The sequence below is a fragment of the Eleginops maclovinus genome, chromosome 21 (assembly GCF_036324505.1).
Source record: "Eleginops maclovinus isolate JMC-PN-2008 ecotype Puerto Natales chromosome 21, JC_Emac_rtc_rv5, whole genome shotgun sequence".
Classification (NCBI taxonomy): domain Eukaryota; kingdom Metazoa; phylum Chordata; class Actinopteri; order Perciformes; family Eleginopidae; genus Eleginops; species Eleginops maclovinus.
In genome coordinates, this window is record NC_086369.1 from 4,976,681 (window position 1) to 4,995,097 (window position 18,417).

Below are 18,417 nucleotides of genomic sequence, written 5' to 3' on the forward strand. Positions count from 1 at the left end.
AGAGCTGAACACACACACACGCACGCATGCACACACACACACACACACACACACACACACACACACACACACACACACACACACACACACACACACACACACACACACACACACACACACACACACACACTTATAGAAGAGTAGATACATTGACCTAATGTGAAAGGCCAGCGTAAACAGAACAAAACTCAGGAACGTATTTCAACCAAAAATAACGTCTATTGTAAGAGAGAGTGTGCGTGTGTGTGTGCTTGTGTGTGTGTTATGTGTGTGTGTGTGAGGGAGATAGGATGCTGGTGGTGGGGAGGGGGTCGGAAAGAGAGAGAGGGGGAGTCAGAGAGCATCCTGGCTATCACAACTCTTCAGCATCAAGCTTTGCTTTCCAGCGTGTGTGTGTGTGTGTGTGTGTGTGTGTGCGTGCGTGTGTTTTCTCCCTCTGTAACTTGTCAGTTACTTTATTATTTCCTCTGCTCTTAATTGGGTTGAACATTTAACGTAGAATGAAAAAAAGAGTGTGCACAGTTTTTTCTTCCTCGTTTTTTCTCCTCATCCTTGTGTTCTTTCTGTTACACATCGCTGGTCTTTAATTCACCTCATAACACGCTCATTTACTCCCAGCTCACAGTGGAAATATATGTTGTGATTAACAGATGGTGAGAGTTTCCTGACCTGAACTTTACATGAACCTCATGTCATACCTCAGATATTGCAGTAACTCACATATTCTAAATATTCAAGGTGATCTTTGTCGATATATAAGAAAAGATGTAACAATAGTTGCACATCCATTTGCATGTTAATATCCTTTATATATAAAAGGTATAATTAATACATATCTAAACGATGCTCAGTATTTTATTTACTGTATGAAACAGTTTTCTGAGTATTTAAATGAATAATGTGTTCACTGCTTTATACAAAGTTATTTTGGTTCTCACCACTGACTAATAAGGTACAGAATAAATGAGTGTTTCACCATGACTAATACATAATAGGCATTTCAAATATGTCGTATTTTGACATGTAAATTATTCATGCGTGTGTTTTTTGGCGCGCTGGCTCAGCAACATCTTTTTTATTTTTTTTTTGTTTGAAACAATATGTGTTTTCCAGTGAGTGACCTAGTTAGGCAGTTAAATAATGTACCACAGGAAGAGCTGCTGAATACCGTTAGTCAGCAGAGTGTGAGTGTGTGTGTGTGGTAGTGTACTGTATGTGTGTATATGTCTTCTGGATATTAACTTTAATTTACTGACCATTTAAAATGTTACTTTAATTGCCATTTTCTGACACAACTGTCAAAAGTAAGTGGGCTCACACTAGTTAACAGACTAATGTTTGAATAACAGAATAGAATAATATTAGATGTACTTACTTACTATTGCTGAAAATAGAATCAATGGTGAAGTTATAGAACAGTGTAAATAGGATAAACAAGAATACAATGTGTTCAGTGTAATACAGTTACAATAACTGAGTGTTAAATAAAAGTAGTGAGGATAGACTATATCTTTTCTGAAATGTAGTTGAGTACAAGTATATGTAACACAAAATAAAAATACTTAAAGTACAATGTCAACGTATTACTTGAGAGAAATAGTAAATGCACCTCTCTACTGTAGCTGTGTGTCATCTGCATAGAAACAGCAATAAATGTCATCTTATTCCTGCAGTTCTTTTGCCTCTAATAGAAAATAATGCAAATATGTCAAAATGTACTTAAGCACTTGAGTAGATGTACTCTTCACCACTGCACAGGATGCATCCCCCCTTGTTGTCGCCCCCTCTCCTCCCTGGTATGGTGTGTGTCATTTATTTCCTGGCCACTGTAAATAGAAGCAGTTTTAATAGAGGTGTGTTTGCTTATGTAGTGATGAAATATCTGCCCTGTGTGTAATGGCTTCGTAAATCTCAGGAAGTGTGTTTACGCTCTCATAAAGCCCGATCAGCTGCTGAAAGAGGGCATGGTCAAACACCAAGGTCAAAGGTTAGCTGCAGTTTTTACAGTGGCATCGTTAAAGATGTATTCACTGTGACCACGGTAACATTCCCAGACAATAACACGGGCACAGTGGGACATTTTCGCATCTCTGTAGAATAGTTAAGCCTTTTTGATCCTCAATTTTTTTATTTTGTGCCTCTTTGCAGTCTTGCTATATCAATTGCATTCCTTTAACATTACTTTTTCGATCTTTCGTGGGTCTGCTGATACTTAGGATCTCATTTTGAGCTTCAAATGTCACTTTCAATCACTTTATTTCCCTCAATCATAATATGAACTACTGACAGGAAGAGATAATTAAATATGGGATCTTAATACCAACATAAATACACTTTAAAATATGCTTATGTTTGACCTCAAATTATACGGATACCTTAAAATCCGTTATGCTTCTGTCTAAACCCATAGTCCAGTAGGTGTGTGTGTGTGTGTGTGTGTGTGTGTGTGTGTGTGTGTGTGTGTGTGTGTGTGTGTGTGTGTGTGTGTGTGTGTGTGTGTGTGTGTGTGTGTGTGTGTGTGTGTGTGTGTGTGTGTGTGTGTGTGTGTGTGTGTGTGTGTGTGTGTGTGTGTGTGTGTTTGCAGCTTGTGAAACAGATAGTGACCCCCCCTGAGTTGGTGAACTCTGACCCCTGCAGGGTAGCAGATGTCCAGGTGTTGTCTGCAGAGACAGGTGGTGGTGGTGGGGTGGGGGGGGGGGAGGGCAGCTGAGGCTCTGCTTTGATTTTCCTGTCTGACAGTTTGTGGTCTACATCAAAACATCTCACCTGCGACACTGACCTCACACACACTGTACTTAGTAAAGCAAACAAACTCAAATATTGTGTAATCCAGGGAAATGACTTTATTTCAAACAACGACCGAACAAAAGATGAAGCCACTGTAAAACATGTGTTCTTAAAACTAGCCTTAAAAGGGTTGATAGTTATGTTGACAAACTCATTGCTTCATTGCAGTGTCTCCTGGCTGAAACACAGTACTGAGTAAATATACCTAACGTCACTAATTAAATGTTATAGTCTTCAGTGGTAGGAGAAGTACTCAGATGTTTTCCCTGGGCTAAAGTAATATTACCAGTGTAAAGGTACCCTGTTCCAAGTAAACGTTTGGCACAAATGTATATGCATCAAAATATACTCCAAGTGCCAAAACTGAAGTATTTATTATGTATAATAGCCATTCGGGCTGCCATTGGATTCATATCAATTAACTATAGACTGTGTGAACATGCAAAGGTACAGTATCTGAGTATTTGAGTTCACATGATCTGTTGTAGAGGATCTTATTTCAACTTCTGTGGTTCTATTTTCTTATCTTCTGCATCGCTTAGTCTGTTACATTTATTACACTTATTTCTGCATTTGTTTGCAAAAGAACATGAGACAAAGTATGTCCTCGTTATGACTCACATTCTCTCTGCCAAGTGAAGACAAACAATGTTCCCTTCAAAGATGGATGAGTGAATGTCTACAAATACAAACACAAAGCTGTATTCTTTTAAATCACAGTTTCAAATGTGAGTTTTGGAGGAATACAACAGAGTTAGTGTTGATGTTGTGTGTGTGTGTGTGTGTGTGTGTATGCTGGCGTGTGTGTGTGTGTCACCCTCATAATGCATTAATTAAATAGAAAACACACACACAGGACTGATAAGTGGGTATAGGGTTTGGTTTCAGTGTGTGTGACAGTAGAGATGACAGACATGACACATATATACACACACACACACACACACACACACACACACACACACACACACACACACACACACACACAGTTTTTACTGTTAAACATCATCCAATAGTCTATTTCAAGTAAAGTATTCTTTAAATTAAAGTTCATCACATAGCAGCTGTGGCTGATGTTGTATATCTGCTTTTGTCCTGTGTTGTGTCGTAAAAATAGTTTTGAATCCACCTTAAACCACAAGGGGGGGAATATTATGTATTTGTGCAAAATCTCTTCACATCCACCAGAATCCCTCGACAGAATCAGGGCATTTTACTTTTCTAATCAACCTTTAAACCTAATCCATTGCTCCAGAAAACTGTCTTAAAGTCATTCAAATTCTCCAAACACTGTATTTAACTCAATGTGTCCTTGGGTGTCATGAAAGAAGACTAAAATAAAATGTAATATCATCTTCATTAACAACATTCACAGGGTTAGATGTAAACATATGGCAGCTCTAGAGGCTCCTCTCTTGCCTTTTTGTATCCAACGTTATTTAACAAGCACTCATCTTGGCTTTGACGATGAGCAATTCCTTGTCGTCCTTCACCTCCCAAACAACAGACCTTATGAATAAAATACATTCAAACCCCTCATTATGGACGTCTGGACCAAGGCTGCTGCGGGTGTGTGTGTGTGTGTGTGTCCTTTCACGTGTAAGTGTGTCAGAGATTAGGGGTGTATTCATGCCTGTTTGGCTTCACCTTTACGTGTGTGTGTGTGTGTGTGTGTGTGTGTGTGTGTGTGTGTGTGTGTGTGTGTGTGTGTGTGTGTGTGTGTGTGTGTGTGTGTGTGTGTGTGTGTGTGTGTGTGTGTGTCCAAGGCTGGCATTTGTCGCGGCGGCCGTTCTCTGTTCCCAGACTCTGAATGTATTCATGAGTTAGCTGTTGACTCAGGTAGTTAGTTCACCTGTCCACACACACACACACACACACACACACACACACACACACACACACACACACACACACACACCCCTGCTGTGTCTTTTGTCCAGACATTTAACAAAAACTGCCAAATTTCCCTCCTCCGCCCTCAGCAAAAATTCTCTCCCTCCAGCTCCCCTTTTGTAAAGTTAAACTCCCATGATGCTTAGCAAACAGGGACCTTTGAAGTCAGCTGGGATGCGGGGCTGGGGGTGTGGGGGGATTTCCTGACGTCTACTTTTGTGCAGATATCAAAATAAAAGTGAACAGAAGGCAGTTTTCCCAGCCAGGTGAAGCCTCTCTGTTTCCTGCGCCAGGTTTCCTGTTTACGTAACGTTAAATCTGACTCATTCAGCTGCAGCACAATCTGCTGATCAGCTCACAACACACACTGTATTGTGGATGTATCTAAAGTCTCTTATATGAAACTTCACTTTAATACTGCCTCATTTTTACGATACAATTAATTTTAGTCAAGTCCTGCAATTTCCATTTCATGCTACTTTATGAGAATGGTGTTCTTCTACCTGCCAATTATTTTTCACATGATAATAAAGAATGATAGTTTTAACAAATGGGCTTTTAAACCGGAGCCATGATTTTGAATTTCTGGTTCCTATACCAAATGAAACCTTAGCTGAAGGTGGCTCAGAAAATGGTAATATTGATTATGTCTTATGTTTTCCTTTGCAGAAAGATGTAATCAGCCAGTCAGAGGGCAGCACAGTGGACCTGAGGAAGCCTGGCGAGGAAGAGGATGAATACTCTGAGATGGCTGAGGAAGCCATGGACCCGGAGAACTGCTTCCCCGACTGTAAGTACTATACACTGCAACCCCAGTACATCTCAGAAGCAAACACTGCACTTTTACTATATTTATTTAACACTCATAGTGACTTTTCACAGTATCTTAAGTTGGCTTAAAATGACTTTACTGAAACACTAAAATGATATGAGGTGTATTTGTTGGAAATAAAATACTGGATAATAATACTCCATTTAATGGTTAATTGGAAGAATTTCACCCAATAGTCCACCAGTGTTCCCCGAGCGTTTTCTTTATCTACATCTGTGCTAAACTGGGTCGAAGATGAATATATGTTCTGCAGGAGGAAAAGGGGCTGAGTCAGGACAGAAAAAAGAAATGTGCTTTTCACCTGGTTAGTCTGAACACCATCATAAATCTCATTATGAGAGTATTGGGGCAACAGATGAAAACACCAATCCGTCATCTTGCTTACAAATGCAATTCTGCAGATAATTATCCCAGCTTTAAGATCCTAGGTCATTTTGAAAGTTCTATCAAGCATATAAACACCAGAACTGTGCATGAAACAAAGATGCATGTAGAAGGAGATGTGGGAGAGAATTAAGGTTTTAAATGAGTTTTTTGTTTGTTGATATTGCAAGTGTCAGGGTTTCACTTGATTATCTTCCAAAAAAAGGTAAACTGATATAAAAGACAGAGAAAAAAGGATATAAACAACAATTGTTAAAAGACTTGCCCCAAAACTTTCATGATGAGATTAATTATCCTGTACTGGACTCATAAATACAAAGCAAACAGTAAACCCCTTCCTGATTCAGCCGCTTTCACAGAGTCGTCTTCTTTTTGTCCCTGATACAAAAACATAAGAGCAGTGATGAGAGAGACAAAGCTCCAGATCAGAGTTCATTGAAGAATTTTGTCTAAACCATTTGAATTTCAGAGGTAACTTGAGGTAAACATGCTCCGACAGAATTAGGCCAGCCAGCTGGAAAACCCTCTCCGAAGAACAGATACAACTGAAAAAACATCCAAGCACCTGCAGAGAATACGTTAGTCTGAAGTAGTACATACTCTTTGTGCAGAGGACAAATTACTGGATGTCTGGGTACAAATACACATTTACATTACAGGTACATATCAATTTAAACCGACATAATCAGTCATTTGAACCTCATTTTCTCTTTAGAGATCTAATGGCTTTTCTTTATATTTCGTATACCTCTTATATCTGTTACATCTATAACTGTATGTCTTTCTTTATATCACTTGTATCTCTTTTGTATCTCTTACACAAGTACTTATTTTGCTAAAAATGTGGCAAAAAATGGTCTTTTCCCATTGGCTTTCTGTTGAGGGAACAAGGGATATGCTACCTTTAGGGTCCACTACAAAAATATGGCATCCCTGCACCAGCTGTTTGTACATGAGATGAGTTGTGCGAGAGAAGAGTAGTGTGGAACAAAATGCAGATTTTTCTCGCGTGGCCCTCCACCACCCACAGGTTTATTGTACCTGCAGTATATTGTATGAAACTGATCTTGTCTCCCGTGGATGGAGGCTTTGCCAAATGGCAGATGTTGAATTAGCTTTGATTCATTTAGAAGATGGATGCGTCCATCACATTGTCCCCACACGCCGCCTGATTCTTCCTGATTCAGCAGAGTCCTTCACAGCAGGCGGCGTCTGTCACCAGCTGGACTCAGAGCAGGAGAGGCTGAAACATGGAATAGAATCTGCAGAAACATGAAGTAAAGTCTGCACATTCATCTTCAGCGTGGCTGTGTTAGTGGGGGAGGTACAGGACCAGGATGGGAGGAAAGAAGCAAAGGAAATGATATTAAACAATATGATACAGTTATTTTAGTAAGTCAATATAGGGGATGAAAGTTAGGGGGAAAAGTGTACATACTGCAAAATGTGAGGAGGAGAAGAAGCAAGAAAATGTGAAGGAGAAACAATGAAAAAGAGAAGAAGATATAAAGGAGACAAACTAAAGACAGTATAAAAAAAAAAGAGATTCAAGTGTATCAAATAGCAAGGAATAAAAAGTAGCAAGAACAACATTTGGATAACAAGTTAAAATAATGAGAAAAAAAGATAGAGGATCAGATCCAGCACTTTGACCTCAAAACCAATTTTGGGAGTGAAACAGATTTGTACCTGCTGTCTGCTGTTTCACAGGCACACACGCACACGCACACACACACACACACACACGCACGCACACACACACACACACACACACACACACACACACACACACACACAGCTGTATGGCTTCCCTCCTGACTCCCCTCTCACCGGACCGGTACCACCAGTATGCTGACACAGCACTGTGTTACTGAATGTGTGTGTGTTTGGGTTTTTCTGTGTGTGTGCATTCAGCCAGCTGCCAGTATGCCAGAAAAACTGACTAACCACTGAAGGCAGACACCAGATGTGTGTGCGTGCGGGCGGGCGTGCATGCGGGGACAAAGTGACCATCTGGAAGTTGTAGTGGCGTCTTTAACTCGAGGTGTATCTGTATGCAGGAGTCACGGTTCGCTGAACATGTTGTTATTGTAGATTATTGTAATTAAAAAAACAATAATAATTAAAGTAAAGAAAAGCAACAAATTCCCTGCTGGGGAAAAGTTATTAGCATATACAATTTTTTTCCACTTACAAGGGCAACACATGGTGTCCTTCCATTGCTGGTGTAGATGATGTATTGCAAAGTAGAAGTGCAGAAAATGCATCTGGTGTTTGGTGATTAAAAATGGCATCAAGTGACAGAACAGGTGTGTGTTCCCTCTGAAGGATTAAAAAATATGTTCTTAGAGAGCATAGAAACTGACGACACAAGCTTTTCTTCTTCTGGGAAATACATTCAGGTGTGTCTTCATCTGCAAACGTAGTTTCAGTTCCGCATAGAGCTGCTGTTTAGCTGTAAAGGATTGTGTCTCTGTGTGTGCGTGTTGTGTGTGCGTGTGTTCATGCTGTGATTACAAAGCACAAACAGCAGCGGGCCTCCCTCCGGCTGTCAGGAAGAATGAGTGTGTACAGTATTTTGGGATGAATGGAGACACAAACTCTTAATTCAGACTCGCTACTAATTCATCACAGTTCTCAAGGTCATCCCGGGCAGGAAACTCAACGAGGCGCAGGCTTCCTGACTTTACCTGAGAGCGCCGCATGCTTCTTATATACAGGATTAAAAGAGGGACAAAATTAATTATGGAATGAGTGTTTATAGCAGAGAGTTGGAGGTGAGAATAAGCACTTTATTTGAATGGAGGTTTTTTACCTTTTTGTTTTTCAGCCTTTAATCACCGGATGTGACTGAAAACAATATTTCATCTCTGCCTTTTATTATGGTATACAAACCTTTTTGGAGATATGGGGATTTACTCATAGAAAAACATAGGTTGTTGTTTATATATTTCACCACAGTTTTCATTAGCAAAATTAATGAAACACTATTATCATGCTCACAGTTGGGCATGAAAAACGCAGAAATGAAATCACGAGAACACAACCGCTCTTATTGTCCCGACATTAAATACTCATTATTTTTGCTGTTATCTCCATTCACACACACACACACACACACACACACACACACACACACACACACACACACACACACACACACACACACACACACACACACACACACACACACACACACACATAGACACACACACACACATACACACAGAGTTATATGCACATACCCGCAGTGTACCTCATTTATAAAGACAGATCGTTATCCAACATGCATGCAGAGAAAAACTGTAAAGCTTGCATGCCAATGTAAAAATCCACTGATTTGTCTCTCTCTCTCACACACACACACACACACACACACACACACACACACACACACACACACACACACACACACACACACATCTGTGCTGACAGCGGGCGTTAGATTATCTGCCCCATTGGTCCTCTAAATGCCAGTTCATTGGTTAATGTTGTGAAGCTGCATGTCACGCGATAGTGGGAAAATGAGTGCGTGTGTGTGTGTGTGTGTGTGTGTGTGTGTGTGTGTGTGTGTGTGTTTCTGCCTCAGTGGGCATTGTGTGTTGCCTGCAGCAGCCGCTCTGACTTCCTGAAGGTCTCAGGTGCAACTCCTAAAGTTCCCTTGAGCAACACGCTCTGCCGCTCTCTTTGTCACTTCATCAGAATTCACTTTTTCCTAAAAACCATCTAAAAGTAATCCTCTCCATCTGAGGTCACGGAAAGGAGCTGTACTTCTTTATTCACACAACTTGACTTAAATATTGCTTTAAGTGTTAGAATGTTGTTTGCTGAAATCATTTATCATGCTATCATAATATAAATATTCGTTCTGAAACACCAAAAGAAACAAAAGGATCTTCCAATCATTGCGATGATCATTTTTTGAATGCTTCATTGCATCACCTTGGATTTGATCTATTAGAGATACTCATATATGTATCTGAGTGTTTTTGTCGATTTGTTTGCCGTGGAAGATTTTAGTGGAGGGTCAAATGCAATCACCTTGTAGGAAGGGGGGGGGGGCGCATTTCCTGATCGATGCTGAATCAATGCGGCGCCGAAAAGAACGAGCACGCCTGAAGGAGACGTCCGCTTCCGTCCAACAGCTGATGTGATAAGTTTTTCAATAATAGGTTATTGCTGAAGAAGTGTTTATTACTGCAGAGGGGGTTTCCTTACACACACACACACACACACACACACACACACACACACACACTGATAATAAGACTGCAGTGGGCTGATTGAGTGTCAGATTACCTTTCGCTTGTTTTCATTGGATTACAGGCAAAAGCCCGTTAGTGTCCATGGCAACAGAAAGCCGGTAATCAGACTCTTAATTAGAGAAGCTGCAATCAGAGAGCACACACACACACACACACACACACAAAACACACACACTGCACACTGAATGTGAGTCAGTCACTCCTTGTTGATGAAGACTAATATAAGCCGTGATGGAAGCCCATAGAGCACTTCAAATGATAATGTTACTTCAAAATGAAAATATGTAATATTATTATAATATAGTCTTCTTCTAGTCTTTTTCATTTTCAACTGGTAACATAAATCAACTGTATTTGTACCTTCAATAACGGTTTGAAAATAAAGCTGTATTGTAATTTAACAATTAGATATGGCCAAAAAGTTTCAACTTGAAATTAGATTTCAAGTTCCATTTTCATTTTTGAATGATTGGAAAAAGGTGTTTAACTCATGACTTAAATAATGCTGGAAAATCAGGTGGTATTTCTGTCCTTCATATTTTTTATTTCATATCTTAATTGAATGGATTGAAAGGATTTTGCAGAAACTTTGTAACCATAACTAGTATCTAAAAATATACATCTTAGATATAATTCAGACATAGTGCGGCCGAACAAACTATCACATATTGACGGAATGTAAGTACTTCAAATAGTCCATACATGCTGAACTAAAAAGTATACCAAGTTGTGTTTTTCTCAATAAATAGAACGCATGTCTTATTCTATGGGTAAAGAACATCCTCTCTGGGATATTCAGCTGCCATCATGCCTCGCTCGACTGCAGAAGTTTTCCCGGTGTCAGGTTGCAGTTTTTCATCCCCTCTTAGACACAATGATTGAGTTTAGAAATGTTAGGAACAAGGTTTTAGTGACACAGACAAAGAGCTGCGATAAGAGCAGCGACAGAAATCTGATACTCGTTATCAGCAATTTCTGCAACCAAAAACTCGCGATGACGTCTGCTTCAGAACCATTAGACGCTCTCTGCTTGAAGAAATCACATTTGAAGTTATACACATCCAACATTCAGTCAGATACAAAATCATTTAAAAGCTTGAAAAGTTGTACAGAGATAGTGAAATGCAATACTAAAAACCTAAAAAACTATATGTGCAAATCAGTTGGTGGCTCCAAGGGAGGTGATGTACGGCATGTGTATTTCATTTCTGTTCCTTTCTTAAAAAAGCGTTCAAAAGTATGTTTACATTTTAATGGACCAATATTAGCAAACCTGCCAAAATGTGAGGTTTTTAAATAAATATCTGTGGCTATGTTTATCCCGCATTTTTACCTCCTGACGCCTTTTATTTTCTGAAACTATACAAATATCTAATTACTGGAGTTTTCAATTGTATCTCAGGTTGTCAGAAGTTATCAAAGACACCAAATATGTGAGGCTGCAGCTAAGGGAAATGTATCTGATGAAGACTCATAAATCACGGAACACATTGATCAGATATGATGCTGTAATGTAACATTTCATGTATTGTTTTTCTACAATTCAAATGTAGCAGAAACTTCACAAAATAGTTATGCAAGACAACAAGCCTCTAAACACACACACACACACACACTGGACATAATGCTTGTTTGCATGTTTGCAGGATAGAGAGAGCACTTTATGCTCTGGGTCATCTGCAGGACAAAGCGGACATGACCCTCTGTATGTGTGCTGCACTGCTAATAGCAGCGTGCCCTAAAGCACACCCGCTTTTTTGTGTCCCTTGTTGTTTAACTACGGGGGAGAAGTGAATCCAGGGGATTATTATCACATTATTCTAATGAGATATGGGTCAGGGTTATTTATTATTCTTTTTTTCTTCTTGAATTATTTCTTATTTTGAATGAATAATAATGGCGATGATAAAAACGTAGAGGATTGTCGTGAGTACAAACGCAAAGATGCTCTATACTGTATTTTGTTATGTTAAGATATATTTATTACTTCTACTGTAAATTATAATATTATTATCATAATTATAGTTTTTTTTAATTGATGTTTTTGCTATTATTATAATTAATATTTCTATCATTATTCTGATTGAATATGCAACCCAAAAAGTATTTGAATGTTCATTATTGATCCAATTAAGGACTGCTGTCAAAGTTAAGGATTGTCACCTATGTATCTGTCTTTTGCTGGTGTGTGCGTGTGTGTGTGTGTGTGTCTGTGTGTGTGTGTGTGTGTGTGTGTGTGTGTGTGTGTGTGTGTGTGTGTGTGTGTGTGTGTGTGTGTGTGTGTGTGTGTGTGTGCAGTCTGTACATCCAGGTTCAGGTGCTGTGACGTGGACACGAGTGGGGGTGCGGGGCGTTCCTGGTGGAGGCTGAGGAAGACGTGTTATCAGATCGTAGAGCACAGCTGGTTCGAATCCTTCATCATCTTCATGATCCTGCTGAGCTCCGGAGCCCTGGTGAGGAACACACACACACACACACACACACACACACACACACACACACACACACACACACACAAACAACACACAGAAAGACAGCAAAATCCACAGACACCCATGCAGACACGTCATATTTAATCATTTATTTTTGCTGACACTTAATACTTTCTGTCATTTCACTCTGTCGTAGGCCTTTGAGGACATCTACATCGAGCAGAGGAAGGTGGTGAAGGTGGTGCTGGAGTACGCTGATAAGATCTTCACCTACATCTTTATCCTGGAGATGCTCCTCAAGTGGCTCGCTTACGGCTTCAAGAAATACTTCACCAACTACTGGTGCTGGCTGGACTTCCTCATCGTAGACGTGAGTCCATCTTCTGGTTATTAATGCATTAAATGATCTGTTTATTTGTCCTTTAAAATATACTTTTTGTCAATGTGATGATTCAACAGGGATGGTGAAGAAAATAAAACTTCATTTAAAATAATACTGACTTAATATCGACGCACACTTATAAAGACACAAGTGTGTTGTTCGGCAGTGTGTTGTTCGGCAGTGTGTTGTTCGGCAGTGTGTGTTACAGACGGTTTTCTTGAAGCCTTGAAAATTGCTTCACTGAAATAAAGCATCGCTATAAATAAAATGAGCGAGAGACATAGACAGACAAAGAAAGAGAGAAACAGCTTCAGGGCAGAAAATCAACCGTGGCTTTTTAACCTCTCCATACACACACAATGGTATATTCGGACACACACACACACTCTCTCTCTTTCACTTTTCTGTGGCGGATTATGTGTTGGTAGAGCAGCACACACACACTTTAGAAACACACCATGCATATGAAAGCTTTGTGTCTTTCTCCGGGTTTCTGTGTGTTTTCCGCCTGGCCGTCCTCTTAAATGTTGTGACGTTTTTATTTGACTGCAGTGGCCTGAAGAGAGAGATGAGTTGAGTCACAGAGGTTTAAACATGAATGTCTGAGACAAAAACTGAGCAGAGTGATATTAATAGAGACTGAAGGACACATATCTTTCACTTAAGTCTGCATTCAACAGATTTCAAGCCACGAGTAGAGGGGACAAAAAACACATTTCAAACTCAATGGACATAACCTGATTGTCAAATTCTTCAAAACAAAAAACTCAAAATTGGATGATTTTTAAAAATGTTTTGCAGTTTGACATTTGGAAGTATTTTCAAAATACAGGATTTTATTCTTGCCGATATTACCGATACAGACACAGAAGTCCAGCATTTGTGTTTCTTATATGTTATCCTGATGATCATAGCATATTTTCACTATCAAATAAATAAATGTATTCATTAAAAATGACAATATTTGTATTTAAGGTTATTTGGAGTCAGGATTAGAAAATTAGTATTGAAACAACTTGAAGTTTCAGAAATAATATCGATCCAAAAATGTACATTGAGACAAAATAATAAATGAAAGGATGAAATTGGGAGAATTTAGTCTTAATGTTTTCTAATCTGCTCCTGTTCTAACTAGTATTTTTTAGTTGCTTTTTTAGTTGCTATTTCCACAGCATCATTTTCCATCAACAAAATGTCAAACTCCCCACTCAAGTACTGTTTTTCATTCATTTCAATCATGAATAACCGGCTGCATTTTGTTCAGTGTCATAGAAACTCAACACTTTCTGCTCATCGCTAAGGTCTTCCCTGACCCTGATGTGCTTTTATTGTGAACTGAAAGCAACAGGACGTGTAGAAACTGAACAGAATAATGCTTTCACAGTTTCAAAGGCTTTTCCTGATAAATGTGTGGTCATATTTAAGGAAATACGGAACCCTAAAACGCTCATTTAATTTTCTGTCCTTTAGTGGTGGGTAATGTTTAAATGTGTGACCTGTAGATCTCAGTGTTGGGTCAGCTGGCTCACCTCCTGTCTTTGGAACACCTATCCACCATGCGAGTGCTGAGGACCCTCAGGGCCCTGCGTCCTCTCCGGGCCGCGTCCCGCCTCGCTGGTATCAGGGTAAGCGCCACCCTCCTGCTGCCCGGGCTGGAAAATCAAGCACACACGTGGTCGGGCTGAGCAGGCTGGAGGGGGTTACTGGGACTATATTTTATCGGTTATAATTATCCATTTCCTGCTACTGGAGAAAACATAAGATTTTAGACTCCTTTTCTGAAGGTGTTTGGGGTGTTGCAGTCTCAAAATCATCATTTCAAAATCCTTTCAGCCCCTTCTCACAATTTCTAAAGTTATTTTGCATATTATCCAAATGGTCCTCACATCCAAAACAGGGTTAAAATGTCAGTGGCCCTAAATACTTCTTAATCTGCATAATTTCTCACAGAAAAACAAAGCTATCAACCTCTTCTTTTCCAAAGTTTGAATACATTCAGTTTATTTGGACGTCAAAGAGGAATATTAACACAATTTCTTTGTCCACACAGATTCACTTTTCCCCTTTTTTTCACAGGTCATACTTCAATTTGTCATTAAATAGGAGACTAACTCTATTTACTCCCTTTCCTGCAGGAGTCAGCTGATAGTCTAACCCCACATGTTTTCTCCTCAAATCCACAGCTCTGACGTCATCTGTCCTCTCTGTCTTTATTAGAGTAGAAGTTAACCACCCTGCTTCTGTCTTCTCCTCCTCCTGTCTTTCCCTCTGTATTTCTCTATCCACTCTACCTTTATTCCCCCCTATTTCTCTCTCCTGCAGGTGTCGTTGGTCAGTCTGGTGGCCAACACTTTGGGTTACTCAGATTTCGCTGCCATCAAGTCCCTGCGTACACTGCGCGCCCTGCGGCCCCTCAGAGCCCTCTCCAGATTTGAAGGCATGAGGGTAAGAGTCAGTATTAATAAAACAAACACACCTGGGCGTCCATTACGGCAAGGACAGTATAAATACCACGCAAGGAAATACTAGGTACCGTATATTTCCTGCAAAATGTTTAGTATAATGTTGTTTGAGTATATAGAGTAGAACATATGAGATTCTTATATTACTAGGGTATCTCAGATTCATGTAAAAGCTGGGTTTTGCTGTTGTAGGTGGAGCTTCTTTCATTATGGATTAATCTAAAATCGCTTTGTAAAAAATGTAAATGTAACTTGTTTTTAAAAATATCTTTACATTGTTATTCATTACTCAATGGACAGGCTGTAAAGATGATTTACAAAAACATTCTGTTACCAAGGTGTGTGTGTTTTATCCTCGAACATCTCACCTGTACTGTCATTATTTCATGCTCTCTGATTGGCTCATTTCGTTACTTCCTGTCAGTGTTTCCGTGCAGCTTTTTGTGAAGCTTCCTCTCTTTCAGAATAATCAGTATTTAATATTTGAATGCTTCAGAGAGGGAAACCTCGAGACTGCTCTGCTTTTGTTTCTGTCTCATCCATCAGTATTACTATATCCCAGAGTCAGTGTCCTGCAGGAAATGTACTGAGAAACAGGTTTTAAAAAACAACCCCAAACCAAGTACTCAGGTTTTCGAAAAAATGACAGTTCATGCAAACGTTCTGTTTAGTATTTCATATTTGAGCTCATGCATTTAAACTGCACCAGTAAGAAACTAAACTTTAAGCAAAAAGGTGAGATGTGAAAGGTTTGCAGGACGCTGACTCTGTGTTGCACGCTGGGAAGTAAGTCTGAGCTTTACTCTCCCATGATCGTGCCCTCTCCTCTTTGTCCGGTTAATACGATTAGCTCTGGTGCCATTTTGCAAAATGCTCTACTGCTCACTCAGCAGGGGATTCTGGGTAGAAGCAGTGCATTGTGGACACAGTGAGGAGGTCTGGAGTGGCAGGTCGACTGTTTTTTTGTGTTTAGTAAGGTCGTTGGGTGACTCAGCTCTCACTCTGAGTAGGAGGAGGGAGAGGAAAATTATTTCTCCCCAAAAATACAATAATATTAGAAGGAAAGTTTGTTCAGATCCAGAGTTTTTTATTTTTATTAAACCAAATTACAAGGAAGAAACTTCAAAATGTTTTTAGGATAATTATTTTTGGGGACATATTACTCAAAGTTTCTTACAGAAGTGATTTTGGATATCTCTTGGTATCACTCCATAAATCTGAAAATACTACCACCAAATCTACATGACACCACAGTCAGTAAAATAAACTCCTTGATGGAAAATTCTTTATGTCTGAATAATATGTGAGAATAAGCTATGTTTCCAAGCTGTAGTTTAAAGTTTAAAATCAATCCAACTTGAAAGCTTGTATAAAGTCAGACATAAATCAGAAAGCACTTTACTCTCCAGCCTGACTCAGCCCTACTTCATCACTACTTTTAAATGTGTTGCTATATATTGGACTTATTGTTTCAGCTGCATTTTTACTATTTGATGTGTTTTATGTGAAAAAATCTTCAAATGTAAAGTACGTACTGTTATTAGACAAATATTTTGCAAGTTAAACTAGAACAACTGGAAACTTTGTGTCCTGAAAGCATGGATCTTCAACAAATCCTCAGATTAACTTCAGCTGGGCCATTAAATTATTGTAAACTGTAAATAAATATATAAAAAAATAGGAAATAATGACTGAAAATAAAAAAATAAGACATTCAAGAATTTAAAAGTGGAAGAACTGTGCAGTTTATAGATGTAGTATTGTGCAGAAGTGTGCAAAGTTCACAGTTTGGATTAAAAATGTCACCAAATGTTTGTTTAACTTGATTAGCTAACTTAATTAAAGCTAATTTGTAGTAGGGGGTCCACGTTCCCTGGCCTGACATTTGTTGAAGACTCTGCCTTAACGAAACCAACTAGAGAGTGTGTGTTTGTGTGAGGCAGTGTCTTGTGTGTGTGACAGTGTTTTTCGCCCGCAGGTGGTGGTGAACGCTCTGATCGGGGCGATCCCCTCCATCATGAACGTGCTGCTCGTCTGCCTCATCTTCTGGCTCATCTTCAGCATCATGGGCGTCAACCTGTTTGCCGGCAAGTTTGGACGCTGCGTCAACCGCACAGGTCACATATACGAGTCAGCCTTCATCAACAACAAGTCAGAGTGCGAGGCACTCAACGACACCTCGCTCTACTACTGGACCAAGGTCAAGGTCAACTTCGACAACGTGGGGGCGGGGTACCTGGCTCTGCTGCAAGTGGTGAGGAACTGTGATTCATCTGTTTCCATTTTTCCATTTTCATCCAAAGCTCCTAACAACAAGCACAAACATGGTGGTTAAGGTTTATTGTTTCCAGTTTACTTTGAACTGGTAACTAAACGATATCTTAAAGTTAGATATTGTACTTTTTGCTGCACTAAATCCCCTCCGAGTGAAAACCGTGTATTTCCAGATCATTTCGATTTTTGATGCAACATCTTTTTTTTTAATAGACTAAATATCTAATACATAATATAATGAGAGAATAGAAAACTGTCACGGGTTTTTTGTTACTGGGAAAAAGCGACTCATGATTCATATGCTGCATTTTGAGTTGCGTTCAGGCACTTTAAACACCTGCAGGGCTTAATTTGCAGCGTGGGCTGAGACTGAAAGACAGAAACGAACACTGCTGAACACACTGTTCGCTTGAACACACTTCCATGTACAATTCTGAGGCACTTATACTTTACCTGAGTATTTCCATTTCCTGTGTCTTCATTCTTCTTTTACTTCTGATGGACTACATCTCAGAGGTGAATATTGTAGTTTTGACTGCACTTCATCTAGTTATTTTGCAGATTTAGATAAATACTACAAAATATAATAATTAATCAATTCAATCAAATGACCCAGTAGTATATTAGCAATTAAAATGAGCTGAACCTATTGTATGATCTTCCCATATTCCGAATAGAAATAAATAATAATAATAATAATAATAAT

At 39.4% G+C, this 18,417-nt stretch overlaps 1 protein-coding gene across 1 annotated transcript in view; it reads left to right on the plus strand.

Annotated features, from left to right (window-relative positions):
• Window positions 1-18,417, plus strand: part of LOC134884035 (sodium channel protein type 4 subunit alpha B-like) — a 125,203-nt gene that overhangs the window by 94,200 nt on the left and 12,586 nt on the right. The window contains exons 24-28 of the mRNA XM_063912631.1: window positions 5,350-5,470; window positions 12,460-12,614; window positions 12,790-12,963; window positions 15,298-15,420; window positions 17,416-17,691. Coding sequence (XP_063768701.1) covers window positions 5,350-5,470; window positions 12,460-12,614; window positions 12,790-12,963; window positions 15,298-15,420; window positions 17,416-17,691 — 849 coding nt within the window. The remainder of the gene's footprint in view (window positions 1-5,349; window positions 5,471-12,459; window positions 12,615-12,789; window positions 12,964-15,297; window positions 15,421-17,415; window positions 17,692-18,417) is intronic.